Source organism: Sipha flava, unplaced genomic scaffold, assembly GCF_003268045.1.
Source record: "Sipha flava isolate LNK unplaced genomic scaffold, YSA_version1 0_pilon_pilon, whole genome shotgun sequence".
Lineage (NCBI taxonomy): Eukaryota > Metazoa > Arthropoda > Insecta > Hemiptera > Aphididae > Sipha > Sipha flava.
Window position 1 is genome coordinate 4,446,446 of NW_020271713.1, and position 21,842 is coordinate 4,468,287.

The 21,842-nt window shown below is 28.1% G+C and overlaps 1 protein-coding gene across 1 annotated transcript in view; it reads left to right on the forward strand.

Moving 5' to 3' along the window:
• The window catches only part of LOC112687265 (RNA pseudouridylate synthase domain-containing protein 2-like), a 403,559-nt gene that overhangs the window by 358,356 nt on the left and 23,361 nt on the right, over positions 1 to 21,842 (forward strand). The window contains exon 3 of the mRNA XM_025559920.1: positions 15,720 to 15,797. Coding sequence (XP_025415705.1) covers positions 15,720 to 15,797 — 78 coding nt within the window. The remainder of the gene's footprint in view (positions 1 to 15,719; positions 15,798 to 21,842) is intronic.

The window sequence follows — 21,842 nt, forward strand, 5'->3', positions numbered from 1 at the left end:
AGATACATATGTTCGATATTCTTACAGCCATCAATTTATGATTGGGAAATTATTATTGAAAGACATTCTTTCGAGCGCAAATAAATAATTACTATTATTATTGTTGTTCCCAAAAACGTATGCGAAAAGTCGAAAACATTGTTCTCAAATTATATACACTTATTGATCACGGTGCATACTGTTAATGCTTGTGTTTCATTTTCGAACGGTTTGATACTGTATTAATGTGTGCATTATTGTTTCATTTTTTTTCTTTCGTTCCTCAAGACGTTTAAATATGTACGTGCTTGCCAATATAACAACAGTATAATCGATTGAGAAAAATGCGAACGATTATCATCAAAAAATAGGTAATTTCACTGCATACAAATCAAATCTTTATACGGCAATAACACAACACAGATCTATTATATAATTTCCATAACTTTTAGAGTACCGTCAATAATAATTATTTTTGTAATCAGTGGCCTATATAACTTCTCCCCCTCCAAAAAAAAAGGCAAAAATCTTACATAATATACTTTAATCTTAATATAAAATGCTATTGTTTGAATATAGTTTTATTTTTAATACCATATTCGTAGTTATTGAGATTTTTTATTATATGGTATATTATTGATCAGCCCCTTTAAAAATATTCCTGAATAATTCGTTGCTTATAGTGTCACCTTATTTATACTCAAAACCACTTTACATGAGAATTATTTTACCGCACAATGTTCAATCAAGAATAAAAATGAGATTAAAATAAATTTTAGAATATTTTCTCTGTAATTTCTTGATTTTTACAAAAATTCTGAAGTTTAACTCGTGAATAACAAAAATTTCTAATCAACAAAATGACAATACTCAAATGATATTTTCTATGTTTTTATTCATTGAATTCTAAGTCCAATAATTAAAATCAAATATGATTTTCTCTTTGTGTTTAGAAATTGAAACTGTAGCGATATTAAATTCGTAAATTTTGCAAACCAATTCCATAAAATCAATAATTACTCTTCTTTATGTATTATGTTAAAAATTAAAAATTATTAAATCGAAGACTATTTTATTTCTTTCGTTTTCTTAAATCGTATTTGTGCTTGAATAAATGTACAATTATATATCGAATCATTTTAAAAGCGAATCGAAACCTTTTTCATGATACATGCGATCTAATTGATAAGATTAAATTGACCGGTGGTTTCGTCTAGGATAAAAATCCATTTATACGTTAATGTTTATATATATATATACAAAAACACGCAGAATCACACAAATTTAATTTAAATATTCAACTGCGGGCATGACAATCGCACTTGCGCGCCCGTGTACTGTTATACTCGTATAATAGGTAGCTCGTGTTATGCATGAATACTAAACCGTACAGTTTTCATAATTTTATAGCGATCGTGCTGTTACGGCCTTCTTTGCAACTGTGAATTTGTCCTAAATCGTTTTAAAAACGACTACATCGTATCGAAATAATTGTAATTTATTTATTATCCAACACACTTGCATTACTTAAAAAAAATACGCATCATTTAAACTATACTACACTCAGTTTAAAGTGACACTTTTGTTTAGCAACCATAGTTTTTACAGAACACTATCCAAAGAACTCGGACTGACGCAAAAATGTGGGCAATTATATAAAATAAAAAATCTATAATTTTAAAAAATCATAAAAATACCGTTTATTTATTATTCTTATACAGGTCGATCGGTTTGCGATATATTTACTCGATTTAACGGAAAAACCAATATGGTGTGTGACACGGTTAAAACTTTCCTCTTTTTACGTATATATATATATATATATATATATATGTATGCGTGTGAGTGTGTGTGTGTGTGTGTGTGTGTAGATATGGAAAAATAACTATGACTGTATAAGTAATCGAATATTATTTTCAAAATCGCCTTCTGCTGCATTGCACGTGTTGCTGTATATTAATATATTACGGAATACTTATGTGTATATGTGTGAAGAATAAAAGCAATTTTGGCTTGTTTTTCCCTCGCACGCACGCACACGCACAAACACTCATACTCATATTTAATAAAAATATGTACACGAAGACGCGTTCCACCTGAACGCATCTATAACCCTTCGTATAGCGTACGCGTCGTACAGTTTTTGGCCAATACGATCACCGTCGCTCACGTCACGTTTCACGTCATTTTTCAAATATTTTTTTACGCGCGCCCGTTCGCCGCGGGCTCGTTCTCGTTTACTATCTTTTTGAGTTATTCGTGGACAAAATAATCGGATCCCTTTCGCAGTGTACCGTCGTCACGTCACACAGCAAACGTAAGCGATCCGATCCGATCCTGCGCGTTATTATTGGTACGCGGCAGAGACGAACGCACCGCCGTGACTACCATGTAAACCTACGGGCCAATTGCATCAGTTGATCGGTCCACGGTGGTACAACGTTTTTACCCCGCGTACCCGTCGACGGCCCTTGCACCGCCGACCGGCCTCCGCGCCCGACATTCAATTTCAGTTCGTGACACCGTCGCACACGTTCGCGATTGTGGAACGAGTACGTGTACGTGCGCTAATACTCGTACAACGCGTATCGATGGCCTACAGTGCAAACGTTGTAAGCGATTGTTGAACGGCCAAGGGATTTCGAATTTTCGTACCGCCGTAACGGCCCAAATGCTCCAAAACGAACAATTGTACCGAAATTCGCGTACAAAATGCGGACGCAATGACGACGCAGTGATAATGGCGCGAAAACTCACTGCTCGCGTAACTCGTTTGACCGCTGTGCCCCGTCGATATCGTTATTCTGACATTTATCAGTTCACGATTAATACGGATGGTACAAACGTTGACGGTACGATATTATTCGTTCGCAATAATATGTTACCATCGGCAAAATTAACTTTTCGGCAACAATAGTGTAGTACACAAAATATATTGTGACGAGTATTATTAGAAAATTGGCTATCTCAAATCAACATACGTTTTCCACTTGTTCAGCTTCGATAAATTTATGGAGTTAAAGCATTTTGCGTTGAAAAACTTCTCCATTGCTGTAAGGTTGGGAACAAATATAATGTACTTTATTTACACATAATCATTTAAAGTTTATTCCAATTGGTCGATTTCGATAATATAAATATAATAATTCTATAATCTAATCTAAAATATATTATAATAATTTATTATATTTCATTTCACGTACGTGTTTGCACCAATCGAATTCAAGAATAAGTCGTTATTTTATCCGCTCGTACAGTTTAACAAGAAATACTGTAAATCACAAGCTTATCGTTTCTATTCTTTGTATCCAGTGTATCCCTTGTACACTGTACACATGTCATAAAAATAATAAGATCAAAAATCCTCTATCCAGTAATACCATCATCATATACTTATAATTATTAGATACTATAGAAATGCAGTTGCATTCAGAACAATGATTACAAATGAAAAATCGATGGGTATATACTGTTCCAGGTTAATTAAAATACACACGAGTGTAGCTGAGTGTCGAGTAAAAAGTTTGTTTGCTTGAAAAACAAAACGTTTTTAACAATTAAAAATATACACGTATAATGTTTACATACGTAAAATTTGCATATAGATATATTATATTCTACGAATTCTTTTAAAAAAAAAAAATAAATAAAATGAATTGATTCAGTTCTACTTTCTGTCTCGATGTTTTAAAAAATATCGAGAGAAATAGGCAAATATATATGTGATTTCGAAAAAAAATAATAATAAGCAATCACTTTGTTTGAGATTGTAAGGAAATATGTGTAAAAATGCTTAAATTATTTAACTACCGTTAGTATACGTACAGTGAATAAACTATATTGAAAAAATATTAAAGTTTGACACAGTCAAGGATTTAAATTGTTATTGACATTGCTTTTTTTATGAACCGGATGTGTGGATAAGCATGAAATCCAGGAAAAGCTCTAAAAACAATATTCACATGAAACACATCAACGGTCCCTTTAAGATCGGCTTCCCGAGAAAAAGGCTCTGTCTTACTGCTAAATGAATATTAGCTGAGCTTATGTACGAAACGTGTGTTAAAATTATGTAGAATAACTTATACACCCTTCCGGAGAACTTCGAACAACCCTTCTCAAGGGTTTATTAATCTAAAAATCACTCTTGTCGAAAGGAATTTATGTCACATCCCGATATATCTTAAAACCGGAGCGTAAGTTTAGTCATGTGCACTTAAACGAATCGAATTCTATGATCAAACGAATACTAAAACACTGCAATGTTTCACAGACTCGTTTTATATGTAAAACGAATAAAATAATTAGCATACAATTCGCAGAAGAATTATTTCTTCATTACATTTCCGCAGAAACTCTGTTCACGTTTTCACCTCGTACCGAGAAATAACTATTGTTACTAAGTGATACAAGTGCTCGATTGCTGTACTTGTAGTCACAGCGTTATCAAATTCGTATTCGGATTCGAAACTAGAAATTCATATACTGCGATCTCATTGCGGTAAATAAAAACGTGGGTCTTAATCGAAATTAATATTTGATTGTGCTTGGAATTATTTTCTCAAACATTTATGGGTAATAATGCGCAATTACGTTGGTTCGTTAAATCGTACAACTTTATGTAGTAGTCGTTATGGAATGATTATCCCATACAAGTAGGTCCAAACCCATGTGTTGGCAAGAACAACGTAAATGCCGTTTCCCCTGCATACCCAATAAAGTATTTATATAGTCACCGCCGGTAATTCATTTAAAATTCACCATAATACTTAAGTATTTTGGAAACTAAAATAGATTGTCGACACATACTCGTGTTCTTTGTCTTAACGATCTCATCAAAAAATAATATCGCTGTGAACTGAGAACATACAGTTTTTGTCTCCCATAAACTGACTAGATATTTATTAACTCCGATGTCACTGTATAGTGTTGATTCATTTTATCATAATTAATCAAATTTATCGAATTTTTAAAGAAATTATTGTAAATATACAACTAATTAAAGCTCAAACTACAACACAAAATCATCGACATTTTATAGTTATACAAATAAAGTTGAGACATTGAAAAATATATTTGGCACTTTTAGAATTATTATTCGTTAAATAACAACAAAATAACTGATAAAAATTGTATTTGAAATAATTTTCCCGAAATCACACAACTTTCCTACATGTTTTTATAATTTTATCGAATAAGACAATTTGTTCAGAATGAAAACCGGAAAAAATATTTAGAAATGTAACATAAAAAAATTTGAAAACTAAAATGTATAGATGTACCGCTGATGCTGATGCTTGTATTATGATTTTTATACTTTTTTTTATTTATTTTATTTTTTTTTGAATCTAAGTGAAAATCATTCAAAGCAAATTGTATGAAACTTGGAAAATTAAGATAAGCCATAAAATAAATAAAATTTATTTATTTAAATACTACCTATACCATATAATGTATAATATATACAATATACAATAAAAATACCTAAAAATTAAACATATATACCATAAAAGTGTTACACTGTTTTATGTTATTTAATTTTTCACAATAGGCATTAGAATTTTAAAGATTAAGTTCTAAAATTCTAAACGTTTAAGCAACTTTAGCATTAGAATAACTATACAAAAGCCACAAACTGGCATACTAATGTTTAACCCTATTTTTTATTAAACGTACAGGTTAAACGACCACTAATCCTGAATGATCGAGACACACTATTGTAACACATTTAAAGATAATTATTTCATCGTGATAAACGTATTTTTATAAGTGCACTTGATTTGAATTCCATATTCTACTTTTATATCTTATCCGATGCACTTCAGATGTCGATTTAAGGTCTTACGCTGTATGCATATACTCGTACTTCCGTACAATCCTGATACTACGAGTATATGGTATCCTTTATGTTAAGTAATTTAATCACTGCAACGTATAGATTTCTACAATAAATAGCAGGGAGGACAACTTAGTAGATTAAGTTAAATGATTAAGCTTAAACTGTAACTCTGTAACACTACGATAAAAAGCATTATGCGTGGTAATATATCTATTTGAATACATTTGTTAATTTCCCTCTCCTCATGAATTTTCATTTAAAGACGCCATTACATAACGTATACTACACACACACACACACACACACACACACACACACACACACACACATTTACAGTTCACATCAGTATAAAAACTAATATTATAAACCGGTATGTTCAAAATGTTATCCTACTCGTAGATTTTATTCAGGTGCGACGAGATGCGAGTTTTATCGAAGTAGCTATTTCACAACTATAATATGGTCGATAGGTAGCGTCATATGACAGAAAAGTTTAATATATAATTTGCATATTTTACATAAAATATCATTATATATTATTTTGTCCGGTCTCGTTAATTTTAGTATTTACTTTGAAACTAAAACTTTGACTTGGGGTGGATACTCGATACACGTAACTGCTCATTAGAAAATGAACTTCACACCACCACTGATTATAATTACAAGTGTAATATTTTGTATAGATTTTATGGTAAATAATAGACATCACATTTGTCCAATATTTATGTAATACAAATGTGTTTAAAAAATACAAACCAAAAAATGTTGCGATAAAAATGATTTGTCTTAATTTAAGATATATATTATAATTACTCACTAAAATTAGAAAATTGTAAAAATAAATATACATTAATTCCTTGTTTAATTTACAGTAAAATAAAGTGTTTTTGGCAAAGCAAAATGATTAATTAACTCAATACCAACTTATATTATAAAATATGGCCTCTGACATTTAAACTTGAATCTTAATAATTCAAAACTTTTTCCTGTCAAAAAAATTGAAACTGATTGATTTGACAGCTATAAGTTGAATAACAGATTTTTTACTTGGTCCGTGTAATAATTAGCTCTTTAGCGTATGATGTCAAAAGGAAACGGAGGACAATCCATTTATAAATGTTAATCTGCGGAAAAATAAACGTTTATTTTGCTTTTAAAATCAATTTTTCATTCAATTATTTCTGAATCATGTACGACAATGATACAAATTAAAAGAATTCAAAAGAAAATAGACGAAATATAATTTTAATTGAAAACTCGTTGGACAGTTGAAAGATTATAATTTTAAACGATGTTCAACAACGTAAGAGAAAATTATTATGTAAATCATCCACTGAATTGCGTCCATTATATTTGTAAATATGCAAATGTCGACAAATACGAATTATTGTAATAATAGTATGTTGGTTATTATTATTATTATTATACGCGTATATTATCTATAACGTTTTCCACTCACAAGGAATTTACATACATAAATATATATTTTGTTAATATATTATATTTACAATATGCCTAAAATAATTAATAACGCATTTGACATCGCATCGGATTATTAGGTAATCTTTATGATTTCGTATATTCATATTTAGTTTAATTTATATTACTTCGTCGTACCCTGAGAACTTTTACGTATGTAATGAATTTAAACTTTTTTGTTGAAAAAAAAAAGAAAGCAAAAGATAACTTTTTTTCAAAAATAATTATATAGCATTTTCTAGTATTATTGTGTAGTACGATATCATTTGAAGTTTATAATTCATACGACAGTTAAAACGTTAGAGCACGTCGACAAATGTGTAATAAAATATTAGTGGCGATGCAAGTAAATCAATAGTATGCATTAATTTTGCTTATATGATAATTCAGAATTTTTGAATTTCCGATGTCAGCCACTGAATTTTTTGAATTCCTAAAATCAAATAAAAGTTTGATCCATTTCTAATAAAATTGATTTAACTCAATGAGGTAATACCAATATTTTATGAATATTGTAGATGATAATTATTATTTTGTATTTCAATTCTTTTTTTCTTTAGAACATACAATTACTTAAGTTATAATATCTGACTAATGCAAAAATTAGTTATCTAATGCGGTTTATTTTCAACGCTATTGGTCAAGGCTCATAAGAAATTTGAATCCGACAAAAATACGGGTGCTGGATATTGGATTTCGTAAATCACCTGAACATTAAATAATTCTATTTTCTGGACTATATTATGGATTCCAAAAATAATTCTTTCTCATAATAGTTAAATACTTATAAATACCAGTCAACCATTTGGTTATTTTTGATAATTAACATTTTTTGATAGTTAAAATAACTGGAAAAAACTTTTTCGGTCGGATTCAAAAATAAATTTTCTGTTGATAAATACATTTTTTTATGCATTCCTTTTACATAAGTAAGAACATATTTCTCCTTTAATATTTTTACATAAAAAAATTAATTCATGAAGATCGCTTTTCTTAATGTTAAGAATTGTGTGTAATATTAACGGTGTAGGTGGTATGAATAATCTTACACGTAAATATATTAAACTATATAAAAATGCTCATGGTCGTTATATTTATTATTACTATAAAACGTGATATGAATACTTCAAATTCCATTAAAAAATCACGCATTCATATGGAAATATTACTTTCAATTACACTTACAAGAGGACATTATAATTTCAATGTATTCTAATTTAAATTCAAACATTTTGTCCAATCTTATTTTTTCGCATTCATAATACCTCAAATATGAAAGAGGATGGATTTAAGTCGAAGTATTAAAGCATTGAGCTATTATGATTATTGAAGAAATTGTTCTACATTATTAATTGAGTTACATATTTCGTTGTTAAATATGTTATACATTAATAATCATAACTAATCAGCAAGGCTCGGAACTTTATGCATTTGCATATTTATTTAGAAAGTGCATGTATAAATTCTGGTTCGATACAAATTTGATCCATAATACACAGATTTTAAATATAAAAAAAATTTTCTTGTCTAATTTTGCATGTTTAGTTATTTTTTGAAAAAATTATCATATTTTTAAGTTTAGAACTTTCATATGTATATTTTATAGATCAACAAAAATATTAGATATATGACAACAAAAATGCTAAATTTTATAGCGTTTGACAAAATAAATAAATTTATAAATGGCTATTTTAATATTTTTCCAGTACACTTAACAATGATAGTATAATCTCTATTGCACTGAGAAATCATAATGTGATCACCGGCACGAACTCATTTTAATCAAATTTTACCCAGACATTATTATTTTACCATAATATGGTTATTATCAGTAGGTATTTATAAATTTATGCTGAAGAAGATTAAAAATTGACGAAGATTTTATAGCTCGTATAACAAAAATACACAGCAATCAAAATAGTGCAGTGTTTATTTTTTAAAATTTCCTTAATTAACTTTATTTCTCAATTAATTTTCTTAACAATTAATGTAAATTCGCCGTACGTTTTGTTTGATAAGATATTATTAATACCATAATAAAATATTATGTATTCTATGTTTTTACATCATGGATTATATTTCAGAATCAATTACATTTTGGATTTATTTTTTCTAATAGATTCAATTGTAAGTTAAAGATTGACAAATTCAGGTTTATAGTGGATATTGATAATTATTAAATTGAATTATATGAGTTTTTATAGTTGTAATGTTTAAAAGCACAATATTTATTTTAATGGCGTTTCGATTTTAAAGTATATTCCGATCCATCGTGTGGCATATTTACATGTCCATCATGTCAATTTTAAGGCATAGATGTCCCAGTATAATAATAGTCATATTTGGCCTTAAGTATTATTATCCACTACGGAACAGAAAGGAACGGGAAAATCAAATCGGTATTATGTACCACTCCAAAAATGAGTCGTCCTCGTATTGTTCCGAAACAATGCGTTTTCTGTTCTTGTCTTTTCTTTTGGCGCAGAGGCTGAATAATATTCCAGAAGTATTATGGCATACAGTGAAGGAAATCGATTTGATAATATATGAATATCAGGGGCATTTTCCACATATATTTCTGTTCGTCATTCCCCCACCCACCTCTTATCATAGAAAATGATAACGTTACGGCTAGAACAGTACATACGTATTATCATGCATGTGAATTCAAATAGTACAAACGTCAAAATTTCAATAGTGGAATAAAATAAAAACTATGAATATATACTATGATAAACCATTTACCGAAAATCAACACACATTATAGATTACACTTCGATCTGCTATGATATCTTAAATCCAGAAACGACAAATTAATGATATAATCAATCCATCGTACCGGTTATGAATAAATATTTTTGCATCGTGTTCGTTTATCAATTCAAACTAACATCGATCTTAAAATTATCATCGGGGTTTAGTTTCTTTGAAAAAAAAAAGAAAAAAAATGGTAATTAAAAAAATATATATTATAAGTCAGTACATAATATTATAATGAACTTTTATGTAAACATTTTTCATTTTGTAAAATATCATCAACGGTCTTGATAATATTTTTAAATATAAAATTTATGCAAAATAATACAGCGACGAGAAAAAAATAATTTAAATGAAACTATAATATACATGGTCTATTACGCAGTTTCATAAAGTTAAAATTAAACCACCGATTGAAAGTTAAAGATATTCGTTAAGAACTTCTGATCATAATATTAAAAAATTTAGATTAAAAGTTTCAAATTAATAATATGTGATTTTTTTTATTTTCCCTTGACGTGAAAGAACATGACTTCGTATTTGATAATTGTTATTTAACAATACAAGTCGTTACAATATAGATTCATCGTTATTTCAATATTCGTTTTATTCGTTTCACCTTACAGCATTATTTTCGGCCAAACAACATTTACATAAACAAAAATAAATACCATACATTAATTTAGAAACATTTAATGTGTACTTGATACAAGAAAACTGCAGTTGAAGTGCATTTCATGATGCAATCCATTTACCCCTTTCCCTTAAGGTCCCCATACACTGCCGTGGTGGCGTTAAATTTGTACACACGTATTTTAATAGGAGTTCGCACACTGCAGTGGTAATTGAGCCGCGGTAAAATATCACCGCTGCGATATTTTTAAAAACTGCAGCATGCTCGATTTCACCACCACCGCGCAGCGGTATTTCAATTGACTTATCAAATATATGCTAATAGTACCTATACTATCTAATATATATGATGTATATTAGTCTAGACTTCGATTATTTCCTATAAACTATTCAAGTTATAGTTTAATATATTATTTAACTTAATTAAAAATAATTCATATAAAAATAATCAATACAATTATATAAATATATATATATATATATATATATATAATGAATATAATATGTACAATAGTATAAGTACTTAATATTGTACTAACATAATATATAGATAAATCGTCAGTTTATCAATGACATGGGAATTAATTAATTAACTATAAAATTATTGTATGTCATATATAAATATATTATGTTTATACTGGATAAAAATCGCCACCGCCACCGCCGCAATGTTTTCAGGTCTGCGATTTTAATATCGCCCCCGTGGCAGTGTGTGGGTTAACCTTTATCCTTAGTTTACTCACATCCACAGAATGGTAAAATAGCAGAGTCAAGTCACTCTGAGTTGTTGAAAAACCACATAGTTAATTTATAGTAATATTGCATTATGGACGAAGCGGAGGATGCACTGGTTTTTTCGACAACTATTTTGGTATAGGCGTAAATACTCATAACTATTTGAAGTATTCCGACCTCTAAAAGTTTCACAAGTTTTAACTTTCATTGACTAAGCCTTAGGTTTTCTAAAACTTTTTTGACTCTAGAACTAAGATTATCTCATGGCATCCTTAATAAACTTGATAATTAATTTTAAGATAAAAATCAATAAAACAAAGAAAAATATTTTTGATTAACTAAATAATGATTGACGGCGTACGACCTGAAAGGTTTAGCCACTAAGGTTAAAAATATCCATGTGCATAAATCATGTCTCGTTGTGTCTATAATGTTTCTATCAACAGGTTTTTTTTTACATAAATGAAGGTCCAGAACGAAAAAAAAAGGTTCTAATTTTATAATAATCCCTGTTCAAAATAAATAATTTGACGTTTTTACTATTTAGATAAAATAACAGCTTTGAAATGTATTCGTTTATATTTTGAGCGTTATTTTTATTTTATCTTTAATTTTTGGTGAAATTAATTAATTTCACTGTTATTATATGATGGAAATATTTCCTTTGATTAATATGTATAAGAATCTACGAAAATGTACAAAACATCAAAATTATTATGTTAGAATAATACGGAGAAGTAGCAACAAGTATTATTGTTAGCAATAGTTATTTTAATGCATTGGTGTACAACGCAACATACGACATTATTAGACCTACATTTTACTATCTTGGAACACACAACTATATGAAAACAAAATAATAATTCTTTGACCATTGTGAAAAACGATAAGGGACGACGACGAAATATGAAAAAGTTCTGGACAAATGCGAACGGTCGCCGACAAACATTTGATCGAATTTTTATGATAAAATTTATTCAAATGGGCCCACTGCAATGATGAACGTCAGCAACAAACCATTGACATTTATGATTATCCCTTTAATAATCGGATTACGATTTTATGAAGGGCCATATGATAATAATATTAATAATATAAACAATTATTTCATAAATGCCGTTGGATGTATAGTTTATCATTGTTTACCATACGCGCCGAGTATTCGGATCAAAATTTAAAAATGTCAACATATTAAAACTCGAATATTATAATTGTACAATGAAATATATTTTCATGTTTATAATTAGTTTCAATACTTCACATTATTTTAATACTCGTAACAATCACCATTCGATAGCATACCGTATCATTCTCGTATACGACCCATATTTATTTCATAATGTGTCGTAATATGTAAATACTGTTAATTGTTATTGACTCCTGTTCTCAACTTATATTTATTTTTATTTGTTTCTGATTATCTAAATATAGTAAATATAAATATATATAAATATAGTATTTGAAATAGAATAAGATATTTACGGTAAAATGGCAATAAAAAAAAAAAAATTGAAAAAAAAAACGTAATTGGTATTAGCGATGAATTTCTTGTAAGTCAACAGTACGCAATTTTTTTGACTCACGACCTTCAAATGTATTAATTTCGATAAGACAACACCCTATCAATATAACATAAGCATGTACACAATGCATATATTGTACTTTTTCATTTTATGTGACTAATTACTGTATCACTGTTCTGCGGAGAAAAACTTTATACCATAACTAGTGTGTTAAGCCAAGATTTAACTGAATAAATCGATGGTGCAATAACACAGTTTTTTGTTAACATATTTCAATAGTTTTATTGATAATCATCGAAAAGATATTACTTACTGGAGTCATATATGAACTATAAATGCTGACAATTCAATTTTTTTTACATATTCTATATAAATATCGTTCATTAACAGGCATATTATTTAAGGATCGATACTAAAGTCGAACGCATTTCTAGCAGTAAAACGAAGCCTTGAGTTTAACACTCTCACACAACGATTTGTTGATATATAGTACGATACTAGCGATTTTATCAATAAAATATTAATAGCATACAACTAATTTGTATTGAGAAATATATTTTGTAGCATTTAAGAACACTTTGTAACGAAATTCAATAATATTAAGACAACTCGGCATACTTTAAAGTTTTTATGCAAATTATGAAGCACAACATTTTCTTGTCTTGAAGTTTTTTGTTATTGTCTTTTCTTTTACAAGAACTAGTTTTAATGAAGAAAAAAAAACACGCGAATCACCCTCATACGAAATATGTTTCGCATTCTATTATGATGTTATGCAGTAAATCAATTGATGGTTTACAATTCAACTTTTAATCAATTTTTCACTGGGGTTCTATTCTAAAAAGAAACATATTCTATTGTATCTATTCAAAATTTGAAAAAGCTCACATGTCTGCTAAGTGCGGTAAGTTTTGAAAGTTTTACTTGTATAAAAATGCTTCTAATGGCTCGAAACTTGTAAAAAGTCTAAAGTTTCAGGAATTTTGGTAAAATAAGCAGCATTAAAAGTATTTTAATAGTAGATCGATAACGAGCGTCAAAGCATGATTGGTCAACTGACGACCAAATCTCTTTTTGGTATTGAATGAATACTATTTATTATTTCCGCAAAGCCAATAGTAGTTCATTATCTGTTTATTACTACCGGTTTAATAATCATTAAAAAAAAAGTTTTGTTAAGCTTTATTTTGAATTTTCTTTCCTTTTCATTATTTACCTAATATCGATAATAATTTATTATAATTTTTGTGTTGGCTTTAATTGTTGGTAAGAGCAAACTCAATTATGACTCTTTCATTAGTTATTCACTAGTTTCAACTAGTGAAAAATAAATAAAAAACATACAATTTTATCTGAACGGTTACCAAAAGATTTTGTTCAAAACCTGTATAATATTAATTCGAAAAAAAAAACGTGTAATTGTCGATCATTACTTTTTAGCTTTTGGGCGAATTTTGAGACAATACAGAGGTACCTGGTAATTCAATGCTATAAATACATAACAACCTCAAATATATGACCCATCAAAAAAATATTACGAGTTAAATATTATATAGCTAAGCGAAATTATTCCTGTTTTATTATTTATATATTTATAAAACGTAACCCTATTTAAAGTTTTTCCTCACATTAAATATTGTACATTTTTATTGAAGTACCTGCCTACTCATCACTGATGTTTATAAACTTATACACATATATTTTATATGGTTTTATTATTTTTTTTTTTTTTTTTGTTTCTTTACAATGTTTTTATAATCTTACAACTGCTGCGTATTTTATATTACACACGACAAATATTTTCAGTTTATGTTTATTTTTAGTTGTAAAAGCGTATTCATTGTCTCTGGATAATTAATATATTTCGTTACGCGCAAAAACTTTTAGAAAACTGTGTAATTAGTGAACCTAACTTGAGATCGAGATTAAAGAGTTGAAAGGACAACAGATTTCCAAACTCAATCTATGTCTTAAGGCTTTAGATATTGTCCTCAATTGTTTATTTTAAAACACAAGTATTTATAGAAATGTGATACAGCGACATATTCAACCAATTAAGTGTTTAACCAGAATGAAAACATTTTGGTCTGCCCGTTTACGAAATTGGTAAGGGTGAATACAGTTTACATTTTATAAGGAAATTACTTACAAAACACTGACTTTTGATTCCTCCAAGCTCTTTGTTTATGGTGAACTTTAATGTGAAATTCAACTTTTCTGTGTATTTCCTTAAATTTATCCTTTTACAAATAATTATCTTCTCTTCAATCGATTAAATGAGATGTTACAACTTGAACGACATGATATTGACACGAACTTAAAATTTGTATTATATATATATATATATATATAAAATACTTTATGCACTTATAATATTTTAGGATTACATTTAATTATAATTCTGAATTTCATTGATGAAACAGGAAAACTGATACCTATGATATTAAAACGTTTATACAATAGCATACCAGCTGTGTGAAATAATTGAAAAGTTTCATTAAATTATAATATTACTATAATTTTACGACTATAATATTTAAAATTAATATCTGAATCTTAATTATGTTAATCAAAATGACTTGCCAACGCAATGTTAGTCGATATGTAAAATGTATTGTCCAAATTTGACTGGCAGGAGTCTCACCGATCGTATTTGGCTTTCAATGACAATTTCTATCTGATAAACGATAAATTCTTGAGTTTTTGGAAAAACATTGCTTAAAATTATTTCTTATTATCACGTTTTAATGTTTTGTGTTATTATTTTTTTTCAGTCTGACGAAGAGCCCATAACACACAAACGGAAATACTTAGCAGACGACCGCAGTGACTCGGGCAAGGATTTGAAAAAAGTAAGGATATCTTCATTGTTCATATATCATTATAGTTATTGCAAAAATCGTCTATATTGATTTTTTTTTTTTTTTTTTTGTGCAAATTAAAATGTATACATACACACCGTTTTTTCACTCACCACAAAAAAATAAATAAAAAAATTATAGCATTCGACAAGAATTTTAGATATTTTTGCTATCCACCAATCTCCAACTGTCTGACCATTGCGGTCGATAAGGATGAAGTTATTACTAGAATTAAAATAGACTATGTATGTTTTTTTTTTCTTTCGTATATTTTTATTGTCAATACATTTATTATACACATTTTTTCCGACTTAAAAGCAAAATGTTAAGATATTTTCTTCTGGAACGTTTTTATATTTATCTGCGTTTGACATCCCCGGATGGGTACAAATAATGGAATAATAGTACGGATTTTAATCAGAAAAATGTGTGTTTCAATATTATTATTTTACAACGCACTGAACTCAACCATAATGGTCGAGATTTCCTTGTTTTTTATATACATAGAATACACTTCGAGGTGACACGAAGAGTTAATATAAAATGCAAACATTAATTAAATTAAAAATTATGTAGTGAACCGTCGGATGACATTATTCTAGAAGTGAATAACATAATATCTTCTAATTAATCCCGGGTACAGCAAATATTCTGTATATTATTGGTAGTTTTTTTTCATTTATATATTTTTTTAATCGCTATAAATAAGACAACATCTATAAATAAGTATAGTTTTTGTTTTATTTTTTGACTTTAAATGTCAACGTATTTTTAGTTTTTTTTTATAAGTGTAAATTAAATTAGAATTTATGTACATCATGAAACTTACTCAATTTATTTGGAGCATAATGTGATGTGACGTCAATACAGAGTCGTCATTCTCTAAAGGAAGCCACTGAAGATACAAACAGTAAAGTTTTACACTTAAATTAAATTATTTTAAAATAGCAATGGATTATTATAAAACATTATTATTAAAGGGAATCAAAATCAATTATGTATGTGATATTGTTTAATAACAGTAATTATAATTAAATGTATTGCAACAGTTTGAATAAAATCCATTTACTATATTATCCATATGGTTTTCATAATCATACTTCAATAGTATGCTTATTTATATAGTATGACAAACTTATTAGGTGTAAAATGTATTTGAAATTCTTATCGCACTAGTTTTTATAATCATACATATATCATTTATATCATAAATATAATTCATTATATGAAATATGAGATTTATTTGATATATTAACTATGACAAAATCGTTCTTTGATTTTCATTAATTTTCTATAATTTCCAGTGATACGATTTTACAATGGTTCTTTGTGTACTTCTCAAGACCATAAAACTTATAATGATATGAATATGACGGTACTCTCTAAAAGAAGGTTACCCACATTATAGTTTCTTTAATTTGCCGACTTAAAAAAATCAAAATTTTTACTCATACATTTTCAATATTTTCAACATTTTTCAATACTTTAGACATCAAAATCAGGTTTTTAAATTACAAATTTGTACAATGAACAACATTTAGATATTAAGGCCCTCGCTCGATTTTGGTCAATAATTCTGTGATACTCTGGAATATTACTCAGTATTGCCTTTTCTACCTGAAATTTATTTTCCACTTATATTCACAAAATTTGTTTAAAAGCTATTAAAACCTTGGTATTCTAAATTAAATCTACATCATCTTTTACGAATATTTACTGCCTAAATACTCTATATTGGAATTAGATCCGTTCAATATTAAAATACGAATCCATCGTATGGTGCAAATTCTCGTCTTGTCATATTGAAAAAATCGAAAGGGTTCAAAGAAAATGTTCACACTACATGAGCTTTATTAAAATATCAAATAATGAAAACAACTGTAATATAAATAATGATAATATCCTTAATCTTAATATATTATCCATTTGTTGTAAAAAGCTGATATATCTTTCCCTCTAAAATTAAGTAATGGCAAAATTAATTATTTTCCACTTTCAGAACGTATTTCTTTCAATGTACCTCAATATTACTCTCGAAAGTACACTACATTTTTTATCAAAACCTACCGTACAAATTAAGGGTATAATTACCCATTTGTAATGATTTTGAGAATGGAAAATGAGTCTGGTCTTTTTTCACTATTAGATATTCAATATATGTTACGAGTTAACCGGACTTAATTGTTAAATATGTTAAAATTATAATTATTATTAAAAAAAAAAAAAAAAAATAGCTTATAATATAATTATTATATTTTATATTGTTATTATTTGCATATAGTGTATAGTATATATTATTATATTTGTTATAAATACTATTAATTACGATATGAACGTAAACCAACTCTGGCGTTTATTTCAATAAATAAATAAATAATTGATGTGCAAAATATAATAAGTAAAAAAAAAAATGTCCTAAATGTCGACAGCAAAATAAAATAATTTTTAAATAATATATAAATATATATTAAAATGCACAGAAAACAGGATAGGTTTTATGAATAAAGAAGTGTTATGCATTTACTTCTTTAAAAGAAACGCAAAAAGTATGAAAGCAAAAAAATTTAAATTTGCCTTTGAATTGATATTGTTTAATTCATATGGGGCACAGCACGTATATAGCACATAATTAGGTAGCTGCTTGTAAAATGCTTTATTCAGTTTTAATAGTATATTAGAATGAAACAGTCAACACACAATAATAACTCAAGTATGTGTGGTTTCTACTTCACAGTTCTAATAGTGGTTTTTATTTTTATTTTTTTAATTATTTGTCTTGATTTTTAGCACTTAATATGAGTAAAGAGTTACATATATTAGAAGTTTTAATATTTTTTCGAGTTTCAATCTAGATTTAATCTCAATTACCTAATAATATACATAAATCGAAATATTATATATTTATAGTGAATAGTATGCTATACATTATGTATTTAATGGAAATCAATTTTTTTACCATCGGTTTACTTCATAATAATTGATTATTCTAGAAAATTTAATTTCAGTAAGTATTTGGTTTTTCAAATTAATCATGCACTAAATATTCACAAAAAAGTTATTTATTATGAAATGTACTATAGATACTAGTTATGCCTTTTTTCAAATCGATCAATTTTACAGTTATAAATTGTAACACTATAATATATACTTTAATACATATTGTAAAAAAAAAAAAAAATTAAAATATGCCTTTAAGCAAAATTTAGATACTAAAATATGTATTTGTACATTGTTCATTTGATAAATATTAAAATAAGATTTAATTTCTTGACGTTTACGAAAGAAATTCAAAATAGTATTTAATAAAATAATAATAATTAAATAAAAATTAAAAATTATTATATGGTTAATATAATTATTATTATTATTATAATATAATAATTAATATAATATATTTTATTATAATATACAGTAAAACCTCGATAAGACGGAACTTCGGTAAGACGGAAACCTCGGTATAACGGCACATTATTTTGCTCCCGTTTCAAATTACATACTATTAACTAACCCCATCAAGATGAAAACCCCGTTAACACGAAAAAATATCATGGTCCCAAGCGATTTCGTCTTATCGAGATTTTACTGTATTTGTTTATTAATTTATATATTAAAATAAAATTGTTCGATGAAAAATAAAACTGTTAAAGGGATTTGTATCATATAAAATAATCATAATAAAACATATGTGTTTCAGTTTCACCTGAATGAGTTATAAGGATTTTTGGCTTTGTGTTATATATCTTGTTCATCACCTTCAACCTAATAATTTTATCGACGTTTTTATGTTTTTAAAATTAAAATGATCAATGATAAAAATAACAATAACATTATGAAAATCAGTTTTTCGAACGTTATATTCTAAAAATATTTTATTGTAACAATATACAAGATTATTTTCTATTACTTCAATCAACATTAATAATTGTTTTGATCTTACTTTTGATAGTGATACACTCGACTGAATTTGGTGCGAATTTTAATATTAGATTCAATCGATGTCTGCCGATATAACTCATACCATACAATTATTTTTCTGATTAACATTATATGTTTCCATATAATCATGTGATAATAAAATACGTCTAGGCTGACTGTTTTTCGAGAACGTTTTCGTATACGAAGAAAAGCTTTTTTCCTTCAGACGGTTCAGCGAATATTTTCAATCGGAAAGTAATTAATGTGTATCTATAAACGAGCAACGAATCGAGGTTTTCTATCCACACTAAATTTTTATTATTATTATTATTATTTCAATCGATTAAATTTACTCGACATTAATCGCATCGCGTCTATAAGCCACAGACCGTTACGCTCCTGAAGTCAATCGTCTGTGACATTTGATGACATAATAATTATATAACATTAAATCTCAACATTTGTTATTCATGCCGACACGTCATCATCGTGTCCAAGGGAACTGATTGAACAATTAATTATATTTACTCGAATCGTTCGCCGTCCGTGCACCGAAAAACATACATATTTGATTTGATTTTCGCAGTCTCGTACCTACTCCCAGACCTTAAGTTATTATTCACTACCGAACCGCGCAGAAATATCACATAGATACACTCAATCAACTTTGTGATTACGGTATAAAATTATAATTTGCGGGACTCAAAATGCACAACTGTTGCGTTGACATCGAGTGCTTGAACTGCAGTTTATTTAATTTATATTGATATGGGTTCAGCATGAAATCCATACGTTTTAATAATTTATATTTAACTGATTACTAGAAAACGACAAATCATTTACTTATTGAACTTTAAATGTTACAATAAACGCAGAATTCTCCGATAAAAAAAAAAAAAAAAAACACTTCCTAACTCCGGCTCACACATTACGTACATAAGTCGAATGTGATAAGAATTCGTTAACCATTTCTTGCACTCCATTATTGTCGACAGCCGTTTTACGTGAAACATTACTACAGCAATACGTGAGTAAGACGTTCGGAGGCCCAAAAATATGTGCGATTCTATCCACCCCGCTTTTTTTTCATGGTTCATATATGTTTTTTCGCAGTGGTTGTCGTTTTGCATGCATATAACACAGTTCCAAACGTTTCTGAGGGGAAGACGCGTGTTACAATGTTTATAGGTGCACTCTTGAAACAATCAGCAGCAGCGCAACCTGTATATGATTATATACATCGCACATGGGATTTGAGGGGAAAAAGTGTATCGCGGAAAAAAGTTTCAATGTTTCAATGTTTTTCATCATGTCAAAAACATGATGCCATTCCGCGCAAAATGGATTGCTTAGAAGTTCTCAATCGTTCATCATCATACGTGTTTTATCACCACTCCACTGTTAGTTTTTATTCCATTAGGAACCCAAGAGCCAATAAATCATTTTTATCATATATATAATATATATATATATATATTGTGCACTTATACGTATTGTGATAAATCATAATAATTTCACACATGATTGGACACACATTGAACCGGAGAGTTGCACATTTCACCGTAGCGCTGCCTTATAATAATACCTAACTGAAAGGTATGGGGAAATTACGATGGTGGAAAAAATAAAAACAACTATATGGAACATACCATCGTTATCAGTATATAGATAAGTGCGCCGGAATGTGTGCGATTGAATTAAAACTGTTCGTGTTTTTCTCTCGAATGGAGATGAATTGTCACGTGAAATATGCAATATTTGTCTATGGATATGCACCACAATTTTTAAACACTCAATTTGAATCTGCTGTTCGATATAACATCGTTTTAAACCAGCATATTAATTAGTTTGAGTGAAAGGTTATCAACGTCAAAACCCACGTCAAACATGCACAAATATGATTAACTTTGATAGCATTGTATATATTTAAATGAAAATCGCCTGTTGTTTGTAGTATAGTTATTGTTGTTACAATCGAGAATCTATTATGAATTTAAGTGGTTTTCGTAATCTTTAGTTCTAATTACATAATTGCAATTGATGGACAATTCAGTTTACAGGTGGAAATGTGTACCAAAAATGTATTTTGTATCGTTACATAGTTAAGAATCAGTTTATAAC